Here is a 22,946-nt window from a genome sequence, read left to right on the forward strand (position 1 = left end):
TGCAAAAGATAGAGTGAAATGTAAAGGAAAATAAACTTAAAAGGAAGTGTGCCTGAATCACTCACTCTTCTCCCTGGAACCACATCATGACTAAAGGTCTTAAATGTTGCATTTATTGTGTCCCAGCTCTGACAGTTAAGATGCACTGTCTTCCCACTGAATTTTTTAAAGTTTAAAGTCTTTGAAAAAGAAATATACATTATCACTATTTAATATTTTCCAGAAATTTTATTCAGTACAACAAATTTAGAAAATGGAAATGAGAACTCTAAATATTGGAAAGAATGAAGCAAATTATGATTCAAAAAAGACCTTCTTAGAAGGCCTATGGAAATTAGCTGAACAACTATTAATTCAGTACAGTAGCCAGTTTCAAAATAAACTTTTAAAAGTTTCTTTCCTCATGAGCCATAAGCAGTTAGAACTCCATTTTCAGTACCAAGAACAGTATCTCACTAAAAAACATCTAAGAATGCACTTATAAGAAATGTGCCAAACTCTAATGAAGAAAACTAGATATCTGCAGTGACAGGTATAAAATATATTAAATAAGTGGAGAGGCATAATATATTATTGCATGAATACAGTTAATGTGATGTTTAAATGTGCTTCAATTTTTTTTCAGACTTAAGAGTAGTGTCATCGAGATTTTGGAATTTACAAAAATAATTCTAAACTTTCAGGAAAAATATATTAGAATAGAAAAAAAGGTCAGAAAAGAGACTGATTGGGGGAGAGATTCTTTAACAAATATTAAGGTGAATTTAAAAGTAACAAAATTTAAAACTGTGGAACAGAACACACACATCCCTGAAATTATAATCCAAAATGATCAAATGTTTACATTTTTTTTCTTCAACCATAAAACTTATAGAAACCTATTTTATAAGCTTGAGGTGGGGAAGGACTTTGTAGGTATAACATCAGAGGCAGAAATGAAAGACAAAAGCTAGTAGAAGACAGTTCTAACTTGTGAACTTTCATGTCAAAAAAAAAATTAAAGGAAATTGACAACTTAGAAAAATATATTTTTAGCATATTACAGCCCAAATTTCTTCAATTTATTAGGTAAAAATCAACTAAGCAAACTTTCTTCAACTCTTAAGATCAGCATATGACAAGAGAAAAAAAGGCAAAAGAAGAGAATAATTCATTAAAACAAATAAAAATGGCTAATAAAGACTAAAAAAAAAAAACTCAACCTCAGCAAAAACCAAAAATGGATATAAAACTCTTATATTCTAAGTTTAGCTTTTTGATCAGAGAAAATATTTTTGTATTTATCCATCTTTCAAGAAATGGTATTTGAATTTTTATAACCACATAGAATAGTAAGGAGTACATAACAAAAAGGTTTGGGGAAAACAGACACTAACACATCATTAGTTGAAGTGTATATTGATACTTTCTGGAGGTCAGTTTGGCAAAAAGCATATAAAAAATGGAGATTTTATTTGAAAAAGGAATGAAAGAAGAGAGCTACAACTAGACAGGTCATGATGATTTGTCTTAATATCAAAGACAAAGACAGGATTTGGCAGGCACGTGGTCAGTCAGCTTACCTACAAAGAAAGACAAGCAGGCTGGCCTTAGGCCCTGCCCAGGAAACATCAACAGAAACAAAATAATCTAAAAATGGGGAAATTGCTATGAAATGAATGGGAATGAACACTGTTGTTTGGTAATAGGACTATGAATAATTTTTTCTTTAGGCTGAGTTTTCTGTATAAGAGTTACCTTTACCATTCAAAAGAAAGTTATGGCTTCCACTATCCTTCCAAAAACAACTAGAAAATCATAAAAAAAAGTATAAAACATGATTTTCAGATGCTGGACCACAAGCAATGCAGAACTGAGAGGTAAGCCCCGACCCAGCCCAGCTTACAGTCTGGACAAAGTGTTCAAGCCACCACACAGAGGTAACGAAACAGAGCCTGGTGTCAAGATGAATTAGGAGATAGATCAGAGTACATGGGGGGAGTTCTTGAGGCTGAGGAAACAAACAACAAAAAGCAATAAGCTGGACAACATCTAGGAACCCTTCACACACCAAACAGAGTTCCCAGAAAGGTAATGCATCAGTGGTGGGGCCAAATTAGTCCTGGATTGAAGATTGTTCTGGACCACCCAAACAAAGCCTAAAAACAACACTTGGAACAATCAGTCTAATTCCAAGTAACTTAACTGAGCAAAAAAAAATTCACAATGTCTAGCACCAATCAAAAGTTATCAGACATCCAAAGAGGTAGGGAAATATGACCACAACAAGGAGGGGGTAAAAATCAACCAAGAGAAACAAACCCAGAAATGACAGAGATGATAAAATCAGCACACAAAGACATTTAAAACAATTATTAGAAATCTTATAAATATGTTTAAGTATGTAAGGAAAAAGACCCAAAGGGAATATCTAGAGATGAAAAACACAATGTCTAAAATGAAAAATACTCTGAATGGTATTAATAAACTTGAAGACAGCAACAGAAATTATCCAAAATGAAGCAGAGTGAAGGAAAGAGACTGAAAAAATATAGCGCTCCACTGACATGTAGAAAAATAAAATGCAGTCTAACATAGGTGTATTTGTAATCCTATAAGGAGAGGAAAGGGAAGAAAAATATTTAAAGACATAACTACTCAGATTTCATGAAAGACATAAATTTAGACAAAAGCACCTGTAAGAAATCTCAAGCTGAACATATTTTTAAAACTATGTATTTTTTGCATGCTACTCCTGTAAACCCACAACTTCTCTAATAAAAAAAAAAAATACTAAAAAACATCATGATCAAATTGCAGAACTTTAGAAGAAAATCCTGAAAGCATCCAGAAAAAAGACACATTATATACAGAACAACAATGATCAGAATGGTTATAGACTTCTGGGAAGATGGTGGAATAGGTGAGATGGAACAAACCTCTCCATAAAGAAACTAGAGAAGGGCCAAGGGACACCCAGGTCACTGGTTTCATGATGTGAGCAGCCAGAGAGGGACTTCTACTACACGTGGTGGATACTTTTGGACAAAAAAGCAGAGAAAACTGTGTCTCAAAGGACAGGGAGAGTTTACTGAGCAGGGACCACAACGGTGAGACGGTTGCAGGGCAGGGGAGTGAGCAGCTCTCCACTCCCATGCATCCATGTCACCAACTAGCTGGGGAGAAAATCCTCCACAGCCACAGGGCAGGCCTGGAGCTCCCACAAGGAAACCTGGGAGGAAGTGGACCAGTGTTGACCGCATTTATTCTTCCTCCATGGAAGTAGTGTGCACAGGTGAGAGGCAGGGATAGGCGAGGGTGCCACACGGAAGCCCCAGGAGCCCCTCCCACACACCAGAGGCTCATGGGCACATGGCAGGCAGGGAGTAGGTCACATCTGAGCTAGAGGGTGAGATGTGCAGTCCCACAGCCCAAGAGTGATCCATTTGTAGATCTGGGAATCACCAGACTCACAGAGCCCTAAAGCGGACTCCATGACAAACTGCACAGGGCACACAATGCACCCCCAGGACTGGCAGTCCCTAGGGCACAAGGGGAAATGGTACACCCATTGGATTTCCACCTTGTTTGGACCCCGCCCAGCACTCAGATGAATAGATAATGGGAACTCCTCAAAATAAAAAGCTTCTGTACCTCAAAGAAATTTGTCAAAAAGATGAAGAGATAGCAAAATCAATGGGAGAAAATATTTGGAAACCATATATTTGGTAAAAGACTGATATCGAGTATATATAAAGAAATCATACAACCCAATAACAGTAGTATAAACAGCCCAACATAAAATGAGCAAAAAATATGAAAAAATTTTTTCTGAAGAGGATACACAAATGGCTAAAAAACACATGAAAAAATATCCATCTTCACCAGCTATAAGGGAAATGCAAGTCAAAATAACAGTGAGATATAATCTCACACCCATAAGAATGGCTGCTGCTAAACAAACAGAAAATTAAAAATGCTGGAGAAGATGTGGAGAAATTGGAACATTTATTCATTGCTGTTGGGAATGTATAATGGTATAGCTGCTGAGGAAGACAGTTTGGCAGTTCCTCCAAAAACTGAATAACAAGTTACTCCACAATCTGGCAATTTCATTCTCAGTATATACCCAGAAGATCTGAACGCAGTGACACGAACAGACAAGTGGATAAACAAAATGTGGTATATACATACAATCAAATACTATGAAGCAGTAAGAAGGAACGAGGCCCTGAAACATAATGATATTACTGAAGACATAATGCTGAGTGAAATAATTCAGACAGAAAAGGAGAGATATAGCATGTTACCACTCATCTAAACTCCCTGAACAATGTAAATCAGTGTTTTATAATGTAAAATATAGGGGAACTAGAGATAGTCAGAAGCTTGAAGGAGGAATCGTTATCTAATATATGCAGACATGTTAATGAGGGTGAAGTTAAAGGTATGGGAATGGACAGAGGTGATGATAGTTCGTTAATGGGATTATAAGGATCAGCGCGGCATTGAAGGTGAACATGACTGAAAAGGCTTGTTTAAAAGTATGTATCCGACAAGCGCTTGCATGATCTACTTCTAAGATATGACAGTGGTACAAAGAGTTAACAACAGAATGGCATATGGGAAAAACCACATATTGCATATTATAGGCTATATTTAAGAGAAATACTTTACCAATACCATACTAATACTAGGGATAAATAACTAGGGGCTGATAAGAGCTTTGGGCTGTTTTGGGTTATAATTGTTTAAAATTGAGAGCGATGATGATTGTACAAGTGAAGATAATGTGAGACACTGATTGTTTATCTTAGAATACAGGTTATGTGAAATTAGGAACCCCCTACTTAGTAAGTCAAGCACTCGATCTTGAGGCTTGCTCTTGTGAAACTTATGGCTGGAAAGGGGAGGCTAAGCCTACCTATAATTATGTCCAGTAGTCAGCTCCAAAGAACCTCTTTTGTTGCCTCAGATGTGGCCTCTCTCGCTAAGCCCAACTCTACAAATAATTCATTACCCTCACACCTACATGGGGGGAGTGAATCTCCCTGGACTCATGGGACAAGACTCCCAGGAATGAGCCTGGCCTTGGCATCGAGAGATTGAGGATGCCTTCTTGACCAACGGGGGAAAAGAAAGGTAACAAAATAAAGTTTCAGTACCTAAGAGATTTCAAATAGATTTGGGAGGCTGTCCTGGAGTTTACTGTTATGCAAGCTCAACCTAGACATTCCAAATGCCCACAGTATGCCAAGCCCTGACCAACAGTATTCCCCAAAATACTAAAGAATACCTAGGTCCCTATCTGAGATTCTATAAAAAGTTTCACTCACTAAGTTTACTTTTCAGAAACTTAAATCCCTCAGAGTGTTCCTATGCCAGGAAAGTCCCCAAACCCAGAGGCAACAGCCTCTCCAAGAACATCAACCAGATGCATCCACCTTCCCCATAATGCTGACACCCCTGTTCAATATGAACAAGTTAGGGTAGTCATTGCCCTGATATCCCTGAAGATTGACAGTGATCAAATGATGGAGAGAGGGGTAGCAACAGACAAGACAGGATTTAATAAAGGATTACAAATACTGAATCTTTATATAAATTTTTGTTTTTAGTTTCTAGGGTACTAAAATAGCTAAAAGGAAATAATTAAATGGTGGAACTGTAACATATATTTTGATATTTGCTCTATAGCTACCTGTTAAATTATACTCAAAGTTATCACATTACTGTATATATGTTATACTTCACAATAAGGAAATAACTAAATGGTGGATCTATAACCCATAACATTCTTTGAAATTTGCTCCATAACTACTTGTTAAATCATACTTTGAAAGTTATCGCTTTTCTGTATATATGTTATATTTCATAACAAAAAAAAATACTAAAAAGAGAATGGTTATAGACTTATCATCAGAAACTATATAGACCAGAAAACAATGGAACATTTCTGAAGTGCTAAAGGAAAATCCATATATCAACCTAGACTCATACACCTAGCAAAATTATGTTTCACAAGTAAAGACAAAATAGACTTTTTGAGATGAACCAAAGCTGAGAATATTCATCACTAACACATTTAAGTTACAGAAAATGTTAACGTTTTTCAGGCAGAAAGAAATTTGATACCACAAGGAAATTTTGACACATAGGTTTGAAGAGCAATGGAAATAGTAAATGTAAGTAAACATAAGAGTTTTTCATTTTTAATCTCTTTAAAAGATGATTGTTTTAATAAAAATGTCAATGTATTAAGGGGTTTATAACATATTATAACCAAAATGTATCACAACATTAGCCCAAGTGATGGGAGAAGGGGAATGTAAATAGACTGCAAATATATACATAATACTATACATGCAATGGTATAACATTGTATGACGGTCAATTGTGATAGGATGTATGTTGAAATCCCTAAGGCATCCACTAAAATATAAAACAAAGAGATATAACTAATAAACAGAGATAAAAAGATGGTAGACTTAAATTCAACCATATTAATAAAGTGTAATGGTCTAAAGTACAATGTTTAAGTACTCATTAAATGGCAGAGATTGTCAGATTAGATAAAAAAAAAAAGCAAGACAACTAAATGTTGTCTGCAGGAAACCCATTTTAAATATAAAACAAGCATGTTAAAAGTAAAAGGATGGAAAAATGCTAGCAGCTATCTAAAGAAAGCTGGCATGGCTGTACTAATATCAGACAAAGTAGACTACACAATAAGGACTTTTATAAGTGGTAAAGAGTGACATTTCAAAAGATAAATGGGACAATTCATCAGAAACACGTAACTCCTAAATCTGCACACTAAGAGATTCAGAATACCTGAAGCAAAACCTGACAGACCTAAAAAGGGAAATAGATAAATCCACAATTCTATTTGAAGATTTTAACACTCCTCCCTTAGTAATTCATTTAAAAAGTAGTAAATAATCAGTAAAAATTTAGAATTCTTGAATAACTATCAATCAACTTGACTTAACTGACATGTATAAAACACTTCATCCAAATACAGCAGAATAAACATACTTCTGATGTACAGAAGAAAAATTCACCAAGATATTTTGGATAATAAAACAGGTTTCAATACATGTATAAGAAATTAAATTGGATTTATGTTCTCTGACAATAATAGGATTAAGTTAGAAATCAACAGAATCATCTCTGAAAAATCCCCCAATATTTGTTAATTAAACAACACCTTTAATTAAATGATGAGACAAAAAAGAAACTTCAAGGGAAATGAAAAACTATTTTGAAATGAATGAAAATTTAAGCACAATATGTCAAAATACATTGGATACAGCAAAAGCAGTATTTAGAGAAAAAAATCACAGCCTTAATTGTTTGTATCAGAAGAGAAGGACCAAAATGAATGATCGAAACATTAAGAAACTAAAACACAAGAAGAGAAAAATCAACCTATAGTTAACAGGAAGAATGACATCATAAAGATAAGCACAGCAATCAATGAAACAGAAAAACAAAGAAAAATCAATAAAACCAAAAGCTGGTTTTTGAAAAATAAATAAATGGATATATCTTTAGCCATACTAACAATGAAAAAAAAAAAAAGCACAATTTATCAATAATCATTGTCAGGAATAAGAGAAGGGATATCATCACAGATCCCACAGACATTAAAAGAACACTGAGGAAAGATTACACACAACTTTATTTCAATAAATTTGACAACCTATATGAAATGGACAACTCCTTGAAAGACTAAGTACCAAAACTCATTAAAGAAGAAATGGAAAACCTGAATAGCCCTAAATCTGTTAAAAGAATTTGAATCTATAGTTAAAAATCTTTCCACAAAGAAAACTCCGGGCCCAGTTGGCTTCACTGGTGAATTCTATGAAATATTTAAAGAAGTACTAATACCCATGCTACAAAAACTCAGAATAAAGAATAGGTGGACAAACTTTCCAACTCTTTTCACGATGCCTGTATTATCATAATTCCAAAACCAGATGAAAACATTCAAGAAAACTACAGACCAATGAACTTAAAAGTCTTAACAAACTATTAGCAAATGGAATCTAGCAATATATAAAAAAGATAAGGAGGCATCATGTTCAAGTGGGGTTAATTCAGCAAAGTAATGTTGCTTAACATTCAAAAATTGATGTAATTTATCATATACATAGATTTAAAAAGAAAAGTCCTATAATCATCTTGATGGACAGAGAAAAAACATTTGACAAAATTCATCATCCATTCACCTAAAAAATTCTCAGGAACTAGGAATAAAAGGGAATTTCCTCAACTTGATAAAGGGCATCTATAGAAAAGACATAGTAACATTATAATTATATGTTATAATTATAATTACAATGGAAGACTATTTCTTCCCTTGTTGTTGAGAACAAGGCAAGAATTGCTATTGTCCTAGCCTGAGCAAAAAGGCAAGAAAAAAAGGTATATAGATTAAAAAAGAAGTAAAACTGTCTTTACTCCCAGGAGGCATGACGGGCAATGCAGAAAATCCCAAAGACTCTACAAAATACCTACTAAAAATATTTGAACCAGAGAATTGAATTTACCAAGGACTTTGCTTCAAAGCCACAGAATGCAAGGTCAATTAACAAACAAAAAGCTGATTTTCTACATACTAGCAATGATCAATTTGAAAATTCCATTTATAGTAGCATCAAAATTATGAAAGACATAGGGATAAATTTAACAATATATGCAAACCCTGTGCACTGAAAACTATAAAACATTGCTGAGAGAATTTAAAGACCTATGTAAATGAATCAGCAGGCTCATTATTATAATATTAAGATATCAATTTCCCCAAACTTAGTTACAGATCTAATGCTATCCTAATCAAAATCACAACAGGCTCATTTGTTTTATGTAGAAATTGGCCAGCTGATTTATATAAAATTAAATTTATGCAGAAATGCAAAGAATCTAAAGTGGCCAAAGCAATTTTGAAAAAACAAAATTGTAAGACTTAATTATCTAATTTCAAAATTTATTATAAAGCTGTAGTAATCAAGATGGTGTGGTATTGGCATAAGGATGCACATATAGATTAATGGGCCAGAATAGAGTCCAGAAATACACCCACACTTGCAGTAGGTCAACAAATTTGACAGAGGTGCCCAGGTAAAAAAGATAGTACAATGGAACAAAAGATAGTCTTCTCAACAAATAGTATGTGAATAATTGGCTCTCCAAATACAGAAAACTTTGATCTATGCCTGGTAATTAACTTGATACAGGTAATAAACCTAAACATAGTAAGTAAAGCCATAAAACTTCTAGAAAAAAACAGGAGACAATTTTATGAAGGTGGGTTAAGCAAAGATTAAATAATATGCAGCAAGAACCATAAAAGAAAAATATAAATAAATTACACTTCACAAAATTAAAAACTACTGCTCTTCAAAAGACAGGGCTAAGGAAATGAAGAGGCAATCCACAGCCTAGGAAAAATATTTGCAAAACACATGATAAAGGACTTATATCCAGAATACATAAATAACTCTTCCAACTCAATATGAAGACAAAGAATCCAATTTTTTTAAATAAGCAAAAGATTTGAATATACACTTCAAAGAAGATATATCTTCAAAGAAGATATTCATGGCAAATATGCACATGGAAAGATGCCCAACACTATTAGTCATTAGAGAAATGTAAATTAAAACCACAACACACATTACACATCCACTCAAATGGCTAATATTTTAAAAACTGACAATATCAAATGTTAACAAAGATGTAGAACAACTGTAACTCTCATACATAGCTTATGGAGAAGCAAAATAGTACAGTTACTTTGGAAAACAGTTTAGCAGCTCCTTATGAAGTTAAACATGAACTTTACTATATGAGATACAGCAATCCAACTCTTAAGTATTTACCCAAGAGAAATGAAGTTTATATCCACACAAAGTGTTATATGCAAATATTTATAGCAGCTTTATTCCTAATAGCCCCAAGGAGGAAACAACCCAAATGTTTTCTAATGGGAAAAGGATAAAAATTACGTTATATCAACACAATGGACTATTACTCAATAAGAAAAAGGAACAAATTACTGACAGACACAACAAAGTAGGTAAGTCTCAAAAGATCAGACACTGATTTCACTTTTATGAAGTTCTTGGAATGTCAAAGTTACAGTTATGGAAAGCAGGTCAGAGGTTATATATGGCTGCAGTGGGAGGAGGAGATTAACCATAACGTTGCATAAAGGAACTTTTGGGGGATGATGGAAATGTTTCATTTCTTGATTTTGGGGTGATTGCATGAATAAATAATATATTTGTCAAAACTTGAACTGTAACCTTAAACTGGGGAGTTTTACTACATGTAAATTATGTTAACAAAGCTGATTTTTTTTAAGTTATAGAAATAAGGTGCTTTTATGTCTTAAATTAAACTTTCATGTGCTTATTTTGAGCTCTACTTAAGTTACTTGTTAACTTAACCAGGTCGTTGTTGGTTATTGCCTAATAGTTTTATTCAAAGTCCATCAGCATTAAATCTCAGCATTTTGGTGCTCAAGGCCAGTCATTCAGGTGAAGATATTCATGAAATAGTTGCAAAAATGTCTCTGGAACTTTGACGAGAAGCTAGATACAGATTTGGAAGTCATCCATAGAAAATAGTAGAAACCACAGAGTTGATAAAATTGTCCCCTTTTCTCACTATCACCTCTCACTTTTTACTAATTTACAGAACCAGAGGAAAGGTTTAGTCACATATCAAAGTGAATGACTTCAATGTTTAAAAAGGTCAGCTTTTCCGTTAGATTTAAGGGACAAGCACTAAACACATTTTTCTATATTCATTCCTCCAAACTCAGATATCTCACCTGGTTTAATTTTTCAGAGTGATTCAGCCTTGAAGTCTCAATTACATTTGATTTGGAAGTCTTTTCCACGTTCAACATTTGCTTAGGTGGTTCCATGTTTGAAGAGAGTTCTGAAAAGTGTGCCTTTGCTACTGGGGAGCCTGTAGAGTATGACCCTTGTTTCATTCTGAATGGATGGACAAAATTTTTACCTTTTGCAAATAAAAGAAGAACAGAGAAAATGTATCACTAGAAATGTTTAGTTCATTTTCAGTTGGTAATACATAGAGGCTACTATGAGCTACCTGCCCTCAACTCAGAACTTAAAACTAAGGAAAGTAAGCTTACATTTTCATATTAAGGCAATAAAGTGTGCATATAAAGTAAGTTATGAGTCATCTATAGAAGAAAACCAAGATTTCATAAGTGTGTTACTGAAGAGGTTAGGGCTATCTAAAACTCCATTTAAAGTCACCTAAATATAACGACAGAAAGAGGGGATTCAACAGGTAAAAATCTAAAAAGCTGTATTTTGTTTAGCAGACCAACTATCTCTAAGAGGCAGCTTTAGAACTGGATAACCACCCAGTAGTATATGAGGGTGAATAAAAAAGCTACAAAATAAAGAATATTTTTATTTTCCAAGACTTGAAGGGAAGGAAAATACTACTGGATATGTGTACTCTGTTGTACAACATGAAAGATCTATCAGTGGGCCTCACCACAGATAGCCTGGCTCTTTTTTTAGCTTAAGCGCTAAACAAACAACAACACCCCAAAAGACAATTACTTCCAAGATATCCTGATGACAGGAAGAAGATGGGAACATGAACAACGCAATCATTGGGAAGAATAGTCACTCCCCGGTATTCAATAAATTGGCAAAATGCCTCACACACACAACCTCTTATAAGCTTGATATCATGAGTGCCCCAAAGTTTGAGGATCTCAAGAATGCAGATAAGGTATAGGGCTATGCAGATAAGGTATAGGGCTAGACTCTGAACACTCTGGGGTCCCAGAACCTCCCCTGATCAGGGTGTGTGAATCCCTAGCATATCCTTAACAAACTACATCACCCACCACACTTATTGCTTTGTAAACTCTTGACACATTCTCATGGTTCGCCTACATTAATCTAAATGTAGATTCTAGAGAAAAAGAAAATCCCTGAAATAGCCATCAGAATTATTCCAAATAGGCTCCCTCTCTGCTCAAGTGTATAAACTATTCTGTAGAGGGTCTATACAAATGACCACATTTGTCCTCTCAGTCTTTAGGAGAAGCAGCAATTGGGTAGAAAAGCACTGGATGAGCAGTCATAATAGCTGGGTATTGTGACTTTGGAAATGTCATTTAACTTTCCTGAGCTTTGGTTTTCTTTTCTGTGAAATGGCATTACTCATCCTGCCTGCCTATGGTATGGTAATAAGAATTCAAGGTAAAATGCTATACAAAGTGGCTATTCTATGCAAATTACAGCAGTGCCTCCTAGGACACCCCTGGTGATATTACAGATGAGCTAATGCTACTAACTGGTATTACTTTTTCTCTAAAACTTTTCATTTTCCGTGTTATGTCTTCTTTACATGAATACACATAATATTCACTTGCAGTGTTCTAGAAAAAGCTAATTTTGTGTTTTTATAATGATAGTTACCATTTATTGTGGGCTTACTAAACACCAGGCACCAGGCTAGGCACTATGCAGACCTCATAGCATTTAATTCTCAGCACAATCCCAAATGGCAGGTTATTACTATTCCTATTTTAGAGATAAGGAAACTAAAGCTTAGACAGTTTAAGTAACTTGCCTGAGATCACTCAGCTAGGAAGTGGTAAAGGCAAGGTTCAACTTCAGACAGTGTAACTCCACACTTGTGGTGCTTAGCCACCACATGTCTTTGCAGGCGCCACAGAAGTAAATAGCACTGTTCTGAAATTTGCTGATCCACAGCTCAGTTACTAATGCATGCTTACCGGCTGGCCATCCTCTCTGCTTTTCCTCTGATATGCTCTTCTTTAGCATCAACAAAGAACCTGCTCTGGTCTGCTCTACAGAAATGACATCTGAAGCTGCACTCAGTACTTCAAACATAGAGAGGAATCCATATTGCACATACTGAAATGATCGTCCAAATCGCTTGGCAAAAGCCTTTTCAAAATCAGAGAGGAGAACAGGAGATAACGCCAAGAGGTCTTTCAACTCACTCTTCACAAAAGCTGGAAGAATAGGGGGCACCCTTCCTCTGTAAGGTACTCGCTGCTGAGAGTTGGGCCCACAGCAAAGACTGCCCCTTCCCTTCTGCATGGAGTTTCGAATCTTATGGCTGCTCCTTTGTTTTGCAACTAAACTTGCTATTCCTTTGGTGGATTCATCTGGAATGGCTAAGGAGACAGTGAAAAAGAAATCATATTTAGGTGACAGGCTTACTCCCTTCTTTATCTTTTGTATCTGTGCAATACAGACAACTTTTAACTCTCCAAGAAGGTGTTTATCTAGGTAGCACAATAAACATGAACTCTCGATTCCTCCATTTCTTGCATTTGGACAGAGGCTTGTTAGCTCCTCTACCAGAGGATGAAAAGAGAAAGGTAAAACCCACTGTATCATCACTATTGCTAATTGACTCCTGAAAGGTTTGAAACTGAGGATGAACAACAAACTTCCCTCCAGTGTTTTCTTGCACACTGTGGGATTTAAAACATGATTTTATAATTTAAAAGTTCCATTGTTCTGTTTTCCCTGGATGAAAGGTAACCTAACCTGAAATCATATGCAAAACATAGTTTTTGTGAATGCATATTTTTCTGATGAAAGGTTTCTACATTTTGCTGAGGCTCTAACTTTGGTGGGAATCTCAAAGGCATCTATGACCCTTCCCCAAAATTAAAATACACTGCCTGGGACAAAGATACTTGCAAAACTAGAATAATTATTCACTAAGTGATTACTTTTATTACAAGTTTTATAGACCTTCAACATCTTAAACCTACCTTTCAGTGTAACAGTACCATCCCCACACGGGCAGACACTAACAACATCAGGCATGTCCAACACCAGCTCCATGGTGGATCGGTACCCAAGGATTCGTAGCGGTAGATGGTTCCCAATCATTAAAAGGTATTCCTTTGCCAACTGCTGTGGGGTCAAACCATCTTTGGAGGAAATGAGAAGTGACCTTATTTCCTTCCTCAGGCATTCCTGTATTCGTTCTTGTTCAGACATTGCGCCCTACCGGATTTAAGACCAAAACATCACTGGTGAGGAAAAGCCGGAAAGCTCAAGATGAAAAAATGTTTAAAACGACTGATAGTGGAAAACAAACAACTGAGATGTGAGTTTTAATGGTGATCAAGGCAGAAGCAATATCGCGAGGGTGCCCTGGGTCTGCGCATCGCACATCCCCTTCCCCCCATCCCCACACACAATTCAAATCTCAACCTATTTTGATATTCCTACATTTGTCTCAACAGATCACTGACTGCCACTGGCTAGTGTGTGAGAACTCTGAGTTCCTGTCTCGTTTTATTAGTTTGCTGAAGCGTTAACTCTGGTTTGTTTGGGGTTTCATTCTACACTGCAAATTCCGTATCAGAATCTATCAACTTTTCGGTAACCAAGAACAGAAAATGTAGCAAAGGCAATACTGACTTCGCAATGCCAAGTTAGGAGAGGACACCTGCATACCTCGCAATCCCAAACCAACGGTAGGTTCCCCGCTTCCTCTTACCTGAAGTCAACCATCTCATTTACACCCGCCCCTCCCCACTTCCCCGGCCTCCAACGTATCTCGGCCCCAGGACGGAGAGGAGCCCGGGGGGCTGCCCACGATCTAGGGTGGAAAAGGAAAGCAGGAGGGAGACAAGGAAACACCCCTCTGCGGCCCAGCATTGCGCGTTTGCTTTCCTCACCCGTCTCGCCCCCGACGCCGGTGAGGCGGTTGCGGCAGGGAAAAGAGTCAAACGGGTGTTCCCAACAAGCCGCAAAGAAATACCAGCTGCGAAGGCGGCCCCTCGCGCTTGCGCACCAGTGCCCGCGAGTCGGGCGGGCAGCGCCGCGTTCCAGTCCCGGGTGCACGCGGCAGGTGGGACGGTTGGGCCCGACCCGCCGCTCAGGGGTTGAGCCTGGGATCTGCCAAGCCGCGGGGTTGCATGGCCGAGTCCTACAGCCGCCTCCCAGGCGGTGTGGGCTGCCTTCCGGTATCTCCCGCGCTTACCCCTCTCGGTCTGGTTCCGAGACGCGAGGCCAGGCTGCGGCGCGAGGATCTCTCCAACCACCTTTCCGGCCAGGGCAGAGGGCTGTCCCAGACCTGCAGGCGGGCAGCCGCAGGAGACGGAGGCCTGGTGGTTCTTAAACTGGGTGTGCATCAAAATCACCTGTGGAGCTTAAGGGGCAGAAGACGCCCAGGTCTGATCAGCCGAGTTTCTGATACAGTAGGTCTAGGTTAGTTTGAGGAAATTTACAGGCAATTCTGATGAGAGATTGTGAATCTCTGAGAACTAAGTGCAACTCGAGAAATGGGAAAGGTGGGTGGTGTTTTGAATTAGTGGAGACATTACAGGTGAGACTAGAGCGAAAAGAGTTGGGGGGGATGGCTAAAGAACAGGAAGCAATTGGGTAAACAATTTGAGGATATATTTGGATGTATATGTTGAGTAGGTGGAGTGAGTCAGATCTATAAGGTCCTTGAAAACCAGAAAACTAGTTTAGGAGGTACAGAATGAAGAACAGAAAGGGCTATCAATGAGCCAGGAGTATGGAGGAATCCCTAAAAGACATAAAATAGAAAGAATTTATGGCCTGAATAGCAGAGTGGATGGCACTGAATAGCAGACTAACAAAAAGGAAAAGTATGAGGCATGGAGAATGGATCCCAACATTCCAACTTTTGAATGACAGAAGTTATAGAAAGAAACAATAAAGAATAATGGTGGGGGACTAAAATGAAGAAAATATCCCAGATTTGAAGAATGACACAGTCTTTAGATTAAAAAGGTCCACTGAGTCTTCAGAAGAACTAATGAAAAAAAGATCCAGTCCTAAACAAAGCCTAGGAGAAAGGGGCTCGAGATTTTACACGGAGAGAAATAGGTTAGATTAGCATTGGATTTCTCAGGGGACAGTATCTTCAAAGTTGAACCAGAATCCTTTACCCAGTCAAATCAGCATGCAAATGGGGACAGCGGGGTAGAGGGGAGAAGTAAAGACATTTTCAGACATGCAAGGATTCAGAAAGTTTATCATCTCACTGAATGAGTCCTGCAAAATGAAAAATGAGCCAAAAAAAGAAATTACCCCAGATTCTTACCCTCAATTATCTGGGATAATAATAGGTAACAGGTAATTAGCACTTACTATGTGTTCTTTACATAGTCTATCTGATTTTCTTCCCAATAATTCTAAGAAAGGTACGATTATGATTCTCTTTTTCAAGTTAAGAAACTGATAATATAAACATGAATGACCAAGAATATAAAAAAATAAAATTTTTTTTTCCTAAAAATATATTAATGCATAATGTAAAAAAAGAAAAAAGATAGTTTGGACCTAAATCCCAGATCAGTAATGGCAAAGAGGTGTCAGAGGCAGTTTAAAACAGCTTTAATAAAGAGACCCCATTAGAAGAGTAGCTACAGTTAGAGCCATCACGTGATTGGGTTTACAAAAATCACACTGTCATTCTCCAAGGCCTTTTTTTGTGCATGTGGTGGCCAACCTGGGAAGTAAAGGGGAATGGGGTGGGAACCGTCACACTGACATTTTTCTGGGAATGTGGAATGCTTTGGATGTACTATTTTGGCACTCCACTGGGCTTTTCCTATCAGAATAACCCTTTCTCCATGAGCAAGAATGCCTATGTGGGAATTCCATCAGTTGCTGAGATTCTCTATTCCAGCTATTCACTTGGCAGCTGGGACCATAACCATAGAAGAATTTACAGTTCTTCTAGCCCTGCCTAAAGATGAACTTGGGCCAGTTTATTTATCCCTAACCCCTACAGGCTCATAATGTTGACAAACAGTTTTGGGGTTCCCAGGAATTAGTGTTAGCTTGGAGTTAGTGATAGTCACTGAAAAGTCTGGGCTTTTCCTTTTCTCCAGTGCTGTTATCTATAAAGGTTTGCAAGGTCTTTGGGGAAAAGCTGAGAGGAAGATTTGCTTTTCTTAGGTATAGTGTTTCATTGGCATCCTTCAAGGATAACTTGGCCAATGCTCAAGAAAGACTGGGATCTGATTTAGTTCTGGGAATTGGGTGACAAGTCCGGTCTCTCTCATGCATAAGAGGCTTCTGTTCCCCAGACACTCAGATTTAGAGTTGTGTCTTGCTGGTTTGTTTGTTTTAGTTGTTACACAAATCAAAAAGACTTAGTGGGTTGCCTGCTGAGTTCATTCCTTGGGATCCTGTAGTTAATTGACCACAACCAGGGAGCTCTGTGGGTCAGACCAATTTGTTTTCACCCTCTGCTGCCCATTACGATGGCCAGAGCCCACTTTTCTTCTAGTAATTAACTACCTCCACCTGGTTTCCTCCTGTCCCTGCTTGTGTCTGGGAGTATATTTCAATTGCAGCTGCTCCTACCAAAATTCCTATCTTAGAAAACAGCCAGGAAAGCATTGTTTTTTTAAAGCATCTGGAGCTTCTCTTATTAATATATGCCTTATGACAAGGTTGAGGGGAGAATCTTTTGAAAAACATAGTGGGGGTGAGTGAGGTGATTGTGAAGCACATGATAGAGCCAGTGCAACATTCCTGCCTCCTAAAGTTCTTTACATTAGACTCATTTTGGGGGCATTTGGCAGCTGTTGTTCAATGCCATTTCCCAGTTACTCCAAGTCTTTGCCATCCTTCTTACACTTTCTGTCCCGTCCCCAGAAAATGACTTTGCTCAGACTCCAAGAGAAAATGGAGGCTCTCCTATATAAAACCCCTCAACTTCCCACCTGGCTTCTAAATTAGCCACCCTCACATTTTTACTTGTGGTGTCAAAGGGTGGGGTGTGGGGTGGGGTGTCCATCCTATACTTGGTTCTATGCCCCCAACTTCTGTATGACTGTGTTCTTGCCCTTTGCTTATTCTTACATTATACTCAACATCTCTTTACTGATTCCTTTCCTGTAACATAAAATTATGCATTGATTCCTTTTGTCTTACACACACTCAGAAAAACAGAGGGGGGGCATTTCTCTTGAATTTATATATAGCTATTAATTTTCCTTCATGGTCAAATTCACTGAATAAACAGTCTACACTCATTTTCTCCACTTTTTCATCCACCTTTCACTACTCAATCCAAAGCAGTTAGCCTGCTACACTGGATATATCTCAAATGAATTTCATCCAGATCACCAATGTCCTTCCAACTGACAAACATTACAGACTTTTCAGTCTTTTTATCTTACATAGTCTCTGCTGTTTACTCTTGGTGTCTCCCTACTTTTTGAAAAATCTCCCCTCTGTGAGCTTTTACTGTTATTCCATTAAATGTCCACGTATCCCCAGGGACTATCCTTGTCCCTTCTTTTTACTCTTCCCCCACTTCCTGGGTGATCTCTTTCTTTCACTTTCATGATTTCAGCTTTGGCCGATACTTCCAAAAGGCATGTACATTCAAGCAACAGATATCTTTTGAGCTTCACATATGTACCAGGCACGTTCTATATGATGGGGCTGCAACAGGGAGCAAAACAAAGTTTCTGTCTCATGGAGCTTCCCAAGGATAGCAATAAGCAAATAAATGCATAATGTATGTCAAGTAATGATAAGTGCTCTGAAGAAAAATAAACCCAAGTAAGAGAGTGAGGAGAGGGCTATTTTAAATGGGGTATTTAGAAAAGATTTTTATTTCCCCTCTCTGACAGTGGTTCTCAAAGTGTGGTCCCCCAACCAGACCAGCAGCACCACTTGGGAACTTGTTAGCAATGCAAATTCTCCGGCCCCACCCCAGACTACAGAACCAGCAACTGGTGGGGGTGGGGCCCTGCAATCTGTCTTTTAACAAGCACTTGGATGGTTCTGATGCATGCTAAAGTTGAAGAAACACTGTTCTAGAGCAGCTTCCAACACTTGTGCCATGAACAGATTACAGATGGGCTGCCTGACATTGATTCTATCAGCCCACGGGAATGGTTTGTGGTGGGGGCGATGGTGGTGCTTCGAGCCTACAGTCTAAAAGCAGCCTCCACATAGGCTCTTCAGAAGGCAACCAAGTGGCAACACCCACTGACCTGCTGCAAGAAGCTGAGCGCAGCCAGGATCTGCTTCTGCCTCAGGGCCATCCCTGCCAATAGCAAGTGAAGCTGGTATTCACCAACTGGGTGTGCAAAGGAAGAGGGGTGGGGAGTGGGGCTGAAGGCAGGTGAGGGGTGACCCGATGGGGCTCCTGCCAGGCACATCTCTGGCTATGGCCATCTCTGCCATGTATATATCCTGACAGGAACATGCACACATGTAGCAGCATCCACTCTAGCTGCCCCTCCAGTGCTCTTATTAATGCATTTATGTTGGATTCCCTAGGGTTTCATTATTATTTTGAAATACTTGTTATGAAAAGAGTTTGACTGGATTTGAAATCCATTTGCATTATCACAAGAAATATCAAAATTACATTTGTTGAAAGAAAAAATATTAGATTCTTCAAGTATAATGTTTAATGATTGTAACAACGATTTTCAAAGCTTTTTAAATTGTGTGAATGTTTCTCGTCCATGATAATAAAAGTTTAAAGAGCTTACCTTTAAAAAGACTTGATTAGGAATTACATGTAGCCATTTAAACAAAATTTATATTTGTGGGAGCAAGCTCAAGATTTTATTTTGAATTTTGAAAATATTTAGAGATGATGGTTGGTTGAATTATCTACCTCCTCAAAAGACATGTTCATAATCTCAATCTGCTTTCGGTGGGTGTGAAACCATTTGAAAATAGGACCTTTTGAAGATGTTATTTTTAGTTAAGGCATGGCCAACTGAATCACGGTGGTCTTACTCCATATACTGGAGGGCTTTTAAAGGGAAAAAAGTGGAAGCCAGAAGTCAGAGAAGGCCACACAGGAGGAAGCACAAGTCTTGGAAACCAGAAGAGCAGACACAAGGAGAGAGAGATCACCATGTGATGGGAGGCAGAGATGCAAGCCAAGGAACCCCAAGGATTGTGGTAAGCCAGCACCAGAATGCTACAGACTTTGAGGAGATAGAATGGCCTTGCAAACGACTTGTGTTTGGACTTCCAGCATCCAAAACTGTGAGCCAACAGAAGTTTGTTTTTTAAGCCAACCTATTGTGTTGTCATAGCAGCCTGACAAACTAAAAAAGAGATCTTATACAAATTTAATTTATTAGAATTGAATCCTTAATACTTTTAATTTTTTCTTCCCTTAATTATATATCAAAAATATAATTCATTTTCTTACCAAGTCTTATGTGTGTGTCCTCTGTTTTAGTTTCCTAGCTGCTAAATAAATACCATACAATAGGTTGGCTTAACAACAGGAATTTATTGGCTTATGGTTTCAGAGGCTAGAAGGCTGGCTTCCTCCTGGGGTTGGTACCTTCTGGTAGGCAATCTTTGGGGTTCCTTGGCTTTTCCACACATGGCGGCATCTTCTTCCTCTTCCAAGTTCCATTGACTTCCAGCTCCTGGCTACTCTCTGTTGTTTCTCTCTGTGTGTCCTTCTCTATAAGGCCTCCGTAATAGGATTAAGACCCATCCTGATTCTATCAGGGCCAAACCTTAACTGAAGTAACCTCATCAAAAGGTCCTGTTTACAATGGGTTCACATGCATGGAAGTAGGTGCATAACTCCAAGCCACCAATCCTTCAAATTCCCTCAAGCTCACTCCAGTATGCCATTCAAAATAGTATCATTTTCCATGTGTGCCATGATGAGAAAAGAGTGGAAGCTCTGCCCTTGGATCTTCTTCTCTTTCTTTTCTCTGCATCCCAGTGTCCTCCATAACATAGCACCAAAACAGGTCACACAAGCAACCCGAAATACAAAATGTATTTTTAGTGACGAAAGCAGAGAGATTATAAATTGAAGTACATTGGCACCAAAGCTGCCCATGGTCACTTTTCATGTGCTGCGTGCTCTTTCAATGGTTCTCTGTCTTCCCTCCCATGAGGGGGCCTCCTGATTGGAAAGAGGAGTGCTTAAAAATCAGAGTACAGCCCTATCTCTGAAAGGCTTAGTGAGTACTAGTATGGAGCTCAGGGAAAAGGAAGTATGGAATGGCCATCTTAAGCCAGCTCTGTCCTTGACCACAGTGTCAAAACTGAGGTTGGGCCTAAGGAAAAGGGGCCAAGGGTCGGGCCACCTGACCAGCTTACTAAGTCCTAAAGGAAAGAGCCAAGAGTTTCCTCAAGGCCCACAAAGCATCTAACCCAAATGATGAGCTCAAGCCAACAAAAGAGCACATTTGTGGGAGAGTATGTGCTGGTATCTCTTGAGGACCCAGCAGAGGAGGCTGCAGCCACAGTTGGCAGCTGGTGAAGGATTCGGGATCTTGTCCATGGAAACATGATTTGTCCAGAGTTTCAACCCTAAATATTCAATTGCCTGTTGTACATTTCCAGACACATATCCTGTAGACACTTCTAGCTACCATGAAACTGAGCTTACCATGCCAACATGCCTTTAGACAAGATCCGTTTCTTCTCTTGTGTTCCCCCAGTTGGATGCCAGCACCATTCATGCTGTCCCCTAGACCAGAGAGAGTCTATGAGTCATCACCTTTTCCTCTTAAACATAACTCCTATCCTTCCTCTCACCTGGATTATTGCAAGAGTCCCCTCATTGATCTCTCTGCCACCTCTATCCTCTTCCCATTTCAAGTCATCTTCCACATTGTCCACAAAGTGTCTTTTCTAAATTGCAAATCTGATCATATTATTACTTATTTAAAACCCTTCAAGGGCTTCTCTTTCCTATAATAAAATCCAAATTCCCTTACATATGTAAAAGGCTTTCCATATCCTGATGTGCTCACCTCTCTGGTTTCCTCTTTTGCCAAGCCACTGAATGACCTGCCGTCTTTTGTGCTTCTCCCTCTGGCTGGAGGGCCCAGTTCTTGAAGTCCACCTGTAGATCCCCACTCATCTCTTAGTATGGCCCAAAGAGGATCTCCTCTGCCTCTACCCTAGTAGAATTACTCTCTCTTTTGTGTCCTCAGAGTACCATATAGACCAGTGGTTCTCAACCAGGAGCAATTTTGACCTGCTTGTCAAAATTCTGGGTTGTTCACAACTGGATGTAGGGTGCTATTGGCATCTAGCATGTAAAGGTAAGGGATCCTGCTAAAGATCCTACAATGCACAGGCCAGCCTCCCACAATTATCTGGTCCAAAATGTCAATAGCACTGAAGTTAAGAAACCCTGATATTGATAGATCCTTCTGATACAACATGTATAACATTTTGTGGCACCTACCTATCTTATTTTACATATCTGTCTTTCCCTGTGAGACTATAAGTTCCTCGAGGATGTGTACCATACCGTACTTTTATATCCTCAGAGGTGAGACGCTCTTAACACACTAAGTATCTGTGGAGTGAATAAGAGAAAAGTCAAATAATTCTAATATGACCACTGCGCCTAACAAGCCAACATCTGCATCTCCAGGCAAAGATGCTTGAAACCAGCAGTCAGGGGAAGTGGGTCTGCCAGAAAATCCTGCAGTTACGACTGACTGCTCAGCCTACCAAAGACAAAATCTCCACCTTTTTTGAGTCCTCTATTCCTTCACCCTCACTTCCCACTCTATAACCCTATTGTGGTCACCAAATTCTATTGATTCTCTACCTCAGTAATACTTCCTGAATCCAGGCCATCTCCACTGCCAAGGCCTTGCATGCCACTCTCATCAGCATCACTCTCCTAGATTACTGCTATGCTTTCCAATTTGGTCTCTCTGCAATCTATAAACTGAGAAAGTCAAGTTAAAAAAGTCCCTGTAATCTGTATTTTTCAAACAATTTAACTTCTACAGTCAGTTTGTTCAAGCACCATAATTGTTCAAACTTTAAATAGGAAGTGAGATATGGTAGGTTTGAATAGGTTAGAGTGAAATAGCAACACATCCCAAAGTAATTTGGGCAGAGAATAAAAATATATATGCAGGGCCACTGTGAGAAGCTGGGGGA

General features: G+C 38.5%; 1 protein-coding gene across 3 annotated transcripts in view; it reads right to left on the reverse strand.

The window, feature by feature from the left end:
• The window catches only part of TDRD5 (tudor domain containing 5), a 122,524-nt gene extending 107,634 nt beyond the window's left edge, over positions 1 to 14,890 (reverse strand). The window contains exons 1-4 of one of the 3 annotated variants that reach the window (XM_037812803.1): positions 14,720 to 14,890; positions 13,802 to 14,039; positions 13,016 to 13,192; positions 10,826 to 11,016 (exon numbers count right to left, since the gene is read on the reverse strand). In XM_037812803.1, the coding sequence (XP_037668731.1) occupies positions 10,826 to 11,016; positions 13,016 to 13,192; positions 13,802 to 14,033 (600 nt within the window). In that variant the 5' untranslated portion in view covers positions 14,034 to 14,039; positions 14,720 to 14,890. Of the gene's footprint in view, positions 1 to 10,825; positions 11,017 to 12,784; positions 13,193 to 13,801; positions 14,040 to 14,719 lie in introns of all 3 variants that reach the window. The other 2 variants (XM_037812799.1, XM_037812807.1) reach the window with 2 other exon arrangements.
• Positions 14,891 to 22,946: the final 8,056 nt, after the last annotated feature.

This window comes from Choloepus didactylus, chromosome 2 (genome assembly GCF_015220235.1).
Source record: "Choloepus didactylus isolate mChoDid1 chromosome 2, mChoDid1.pri, whole genome shotgun sequence".
Lineage (NCBI taxonomy): Eukaryota > Metazoa > Chordata > Mammalia > Pilosa > Megalonychidae > Choloepus > Choloepus didactylus.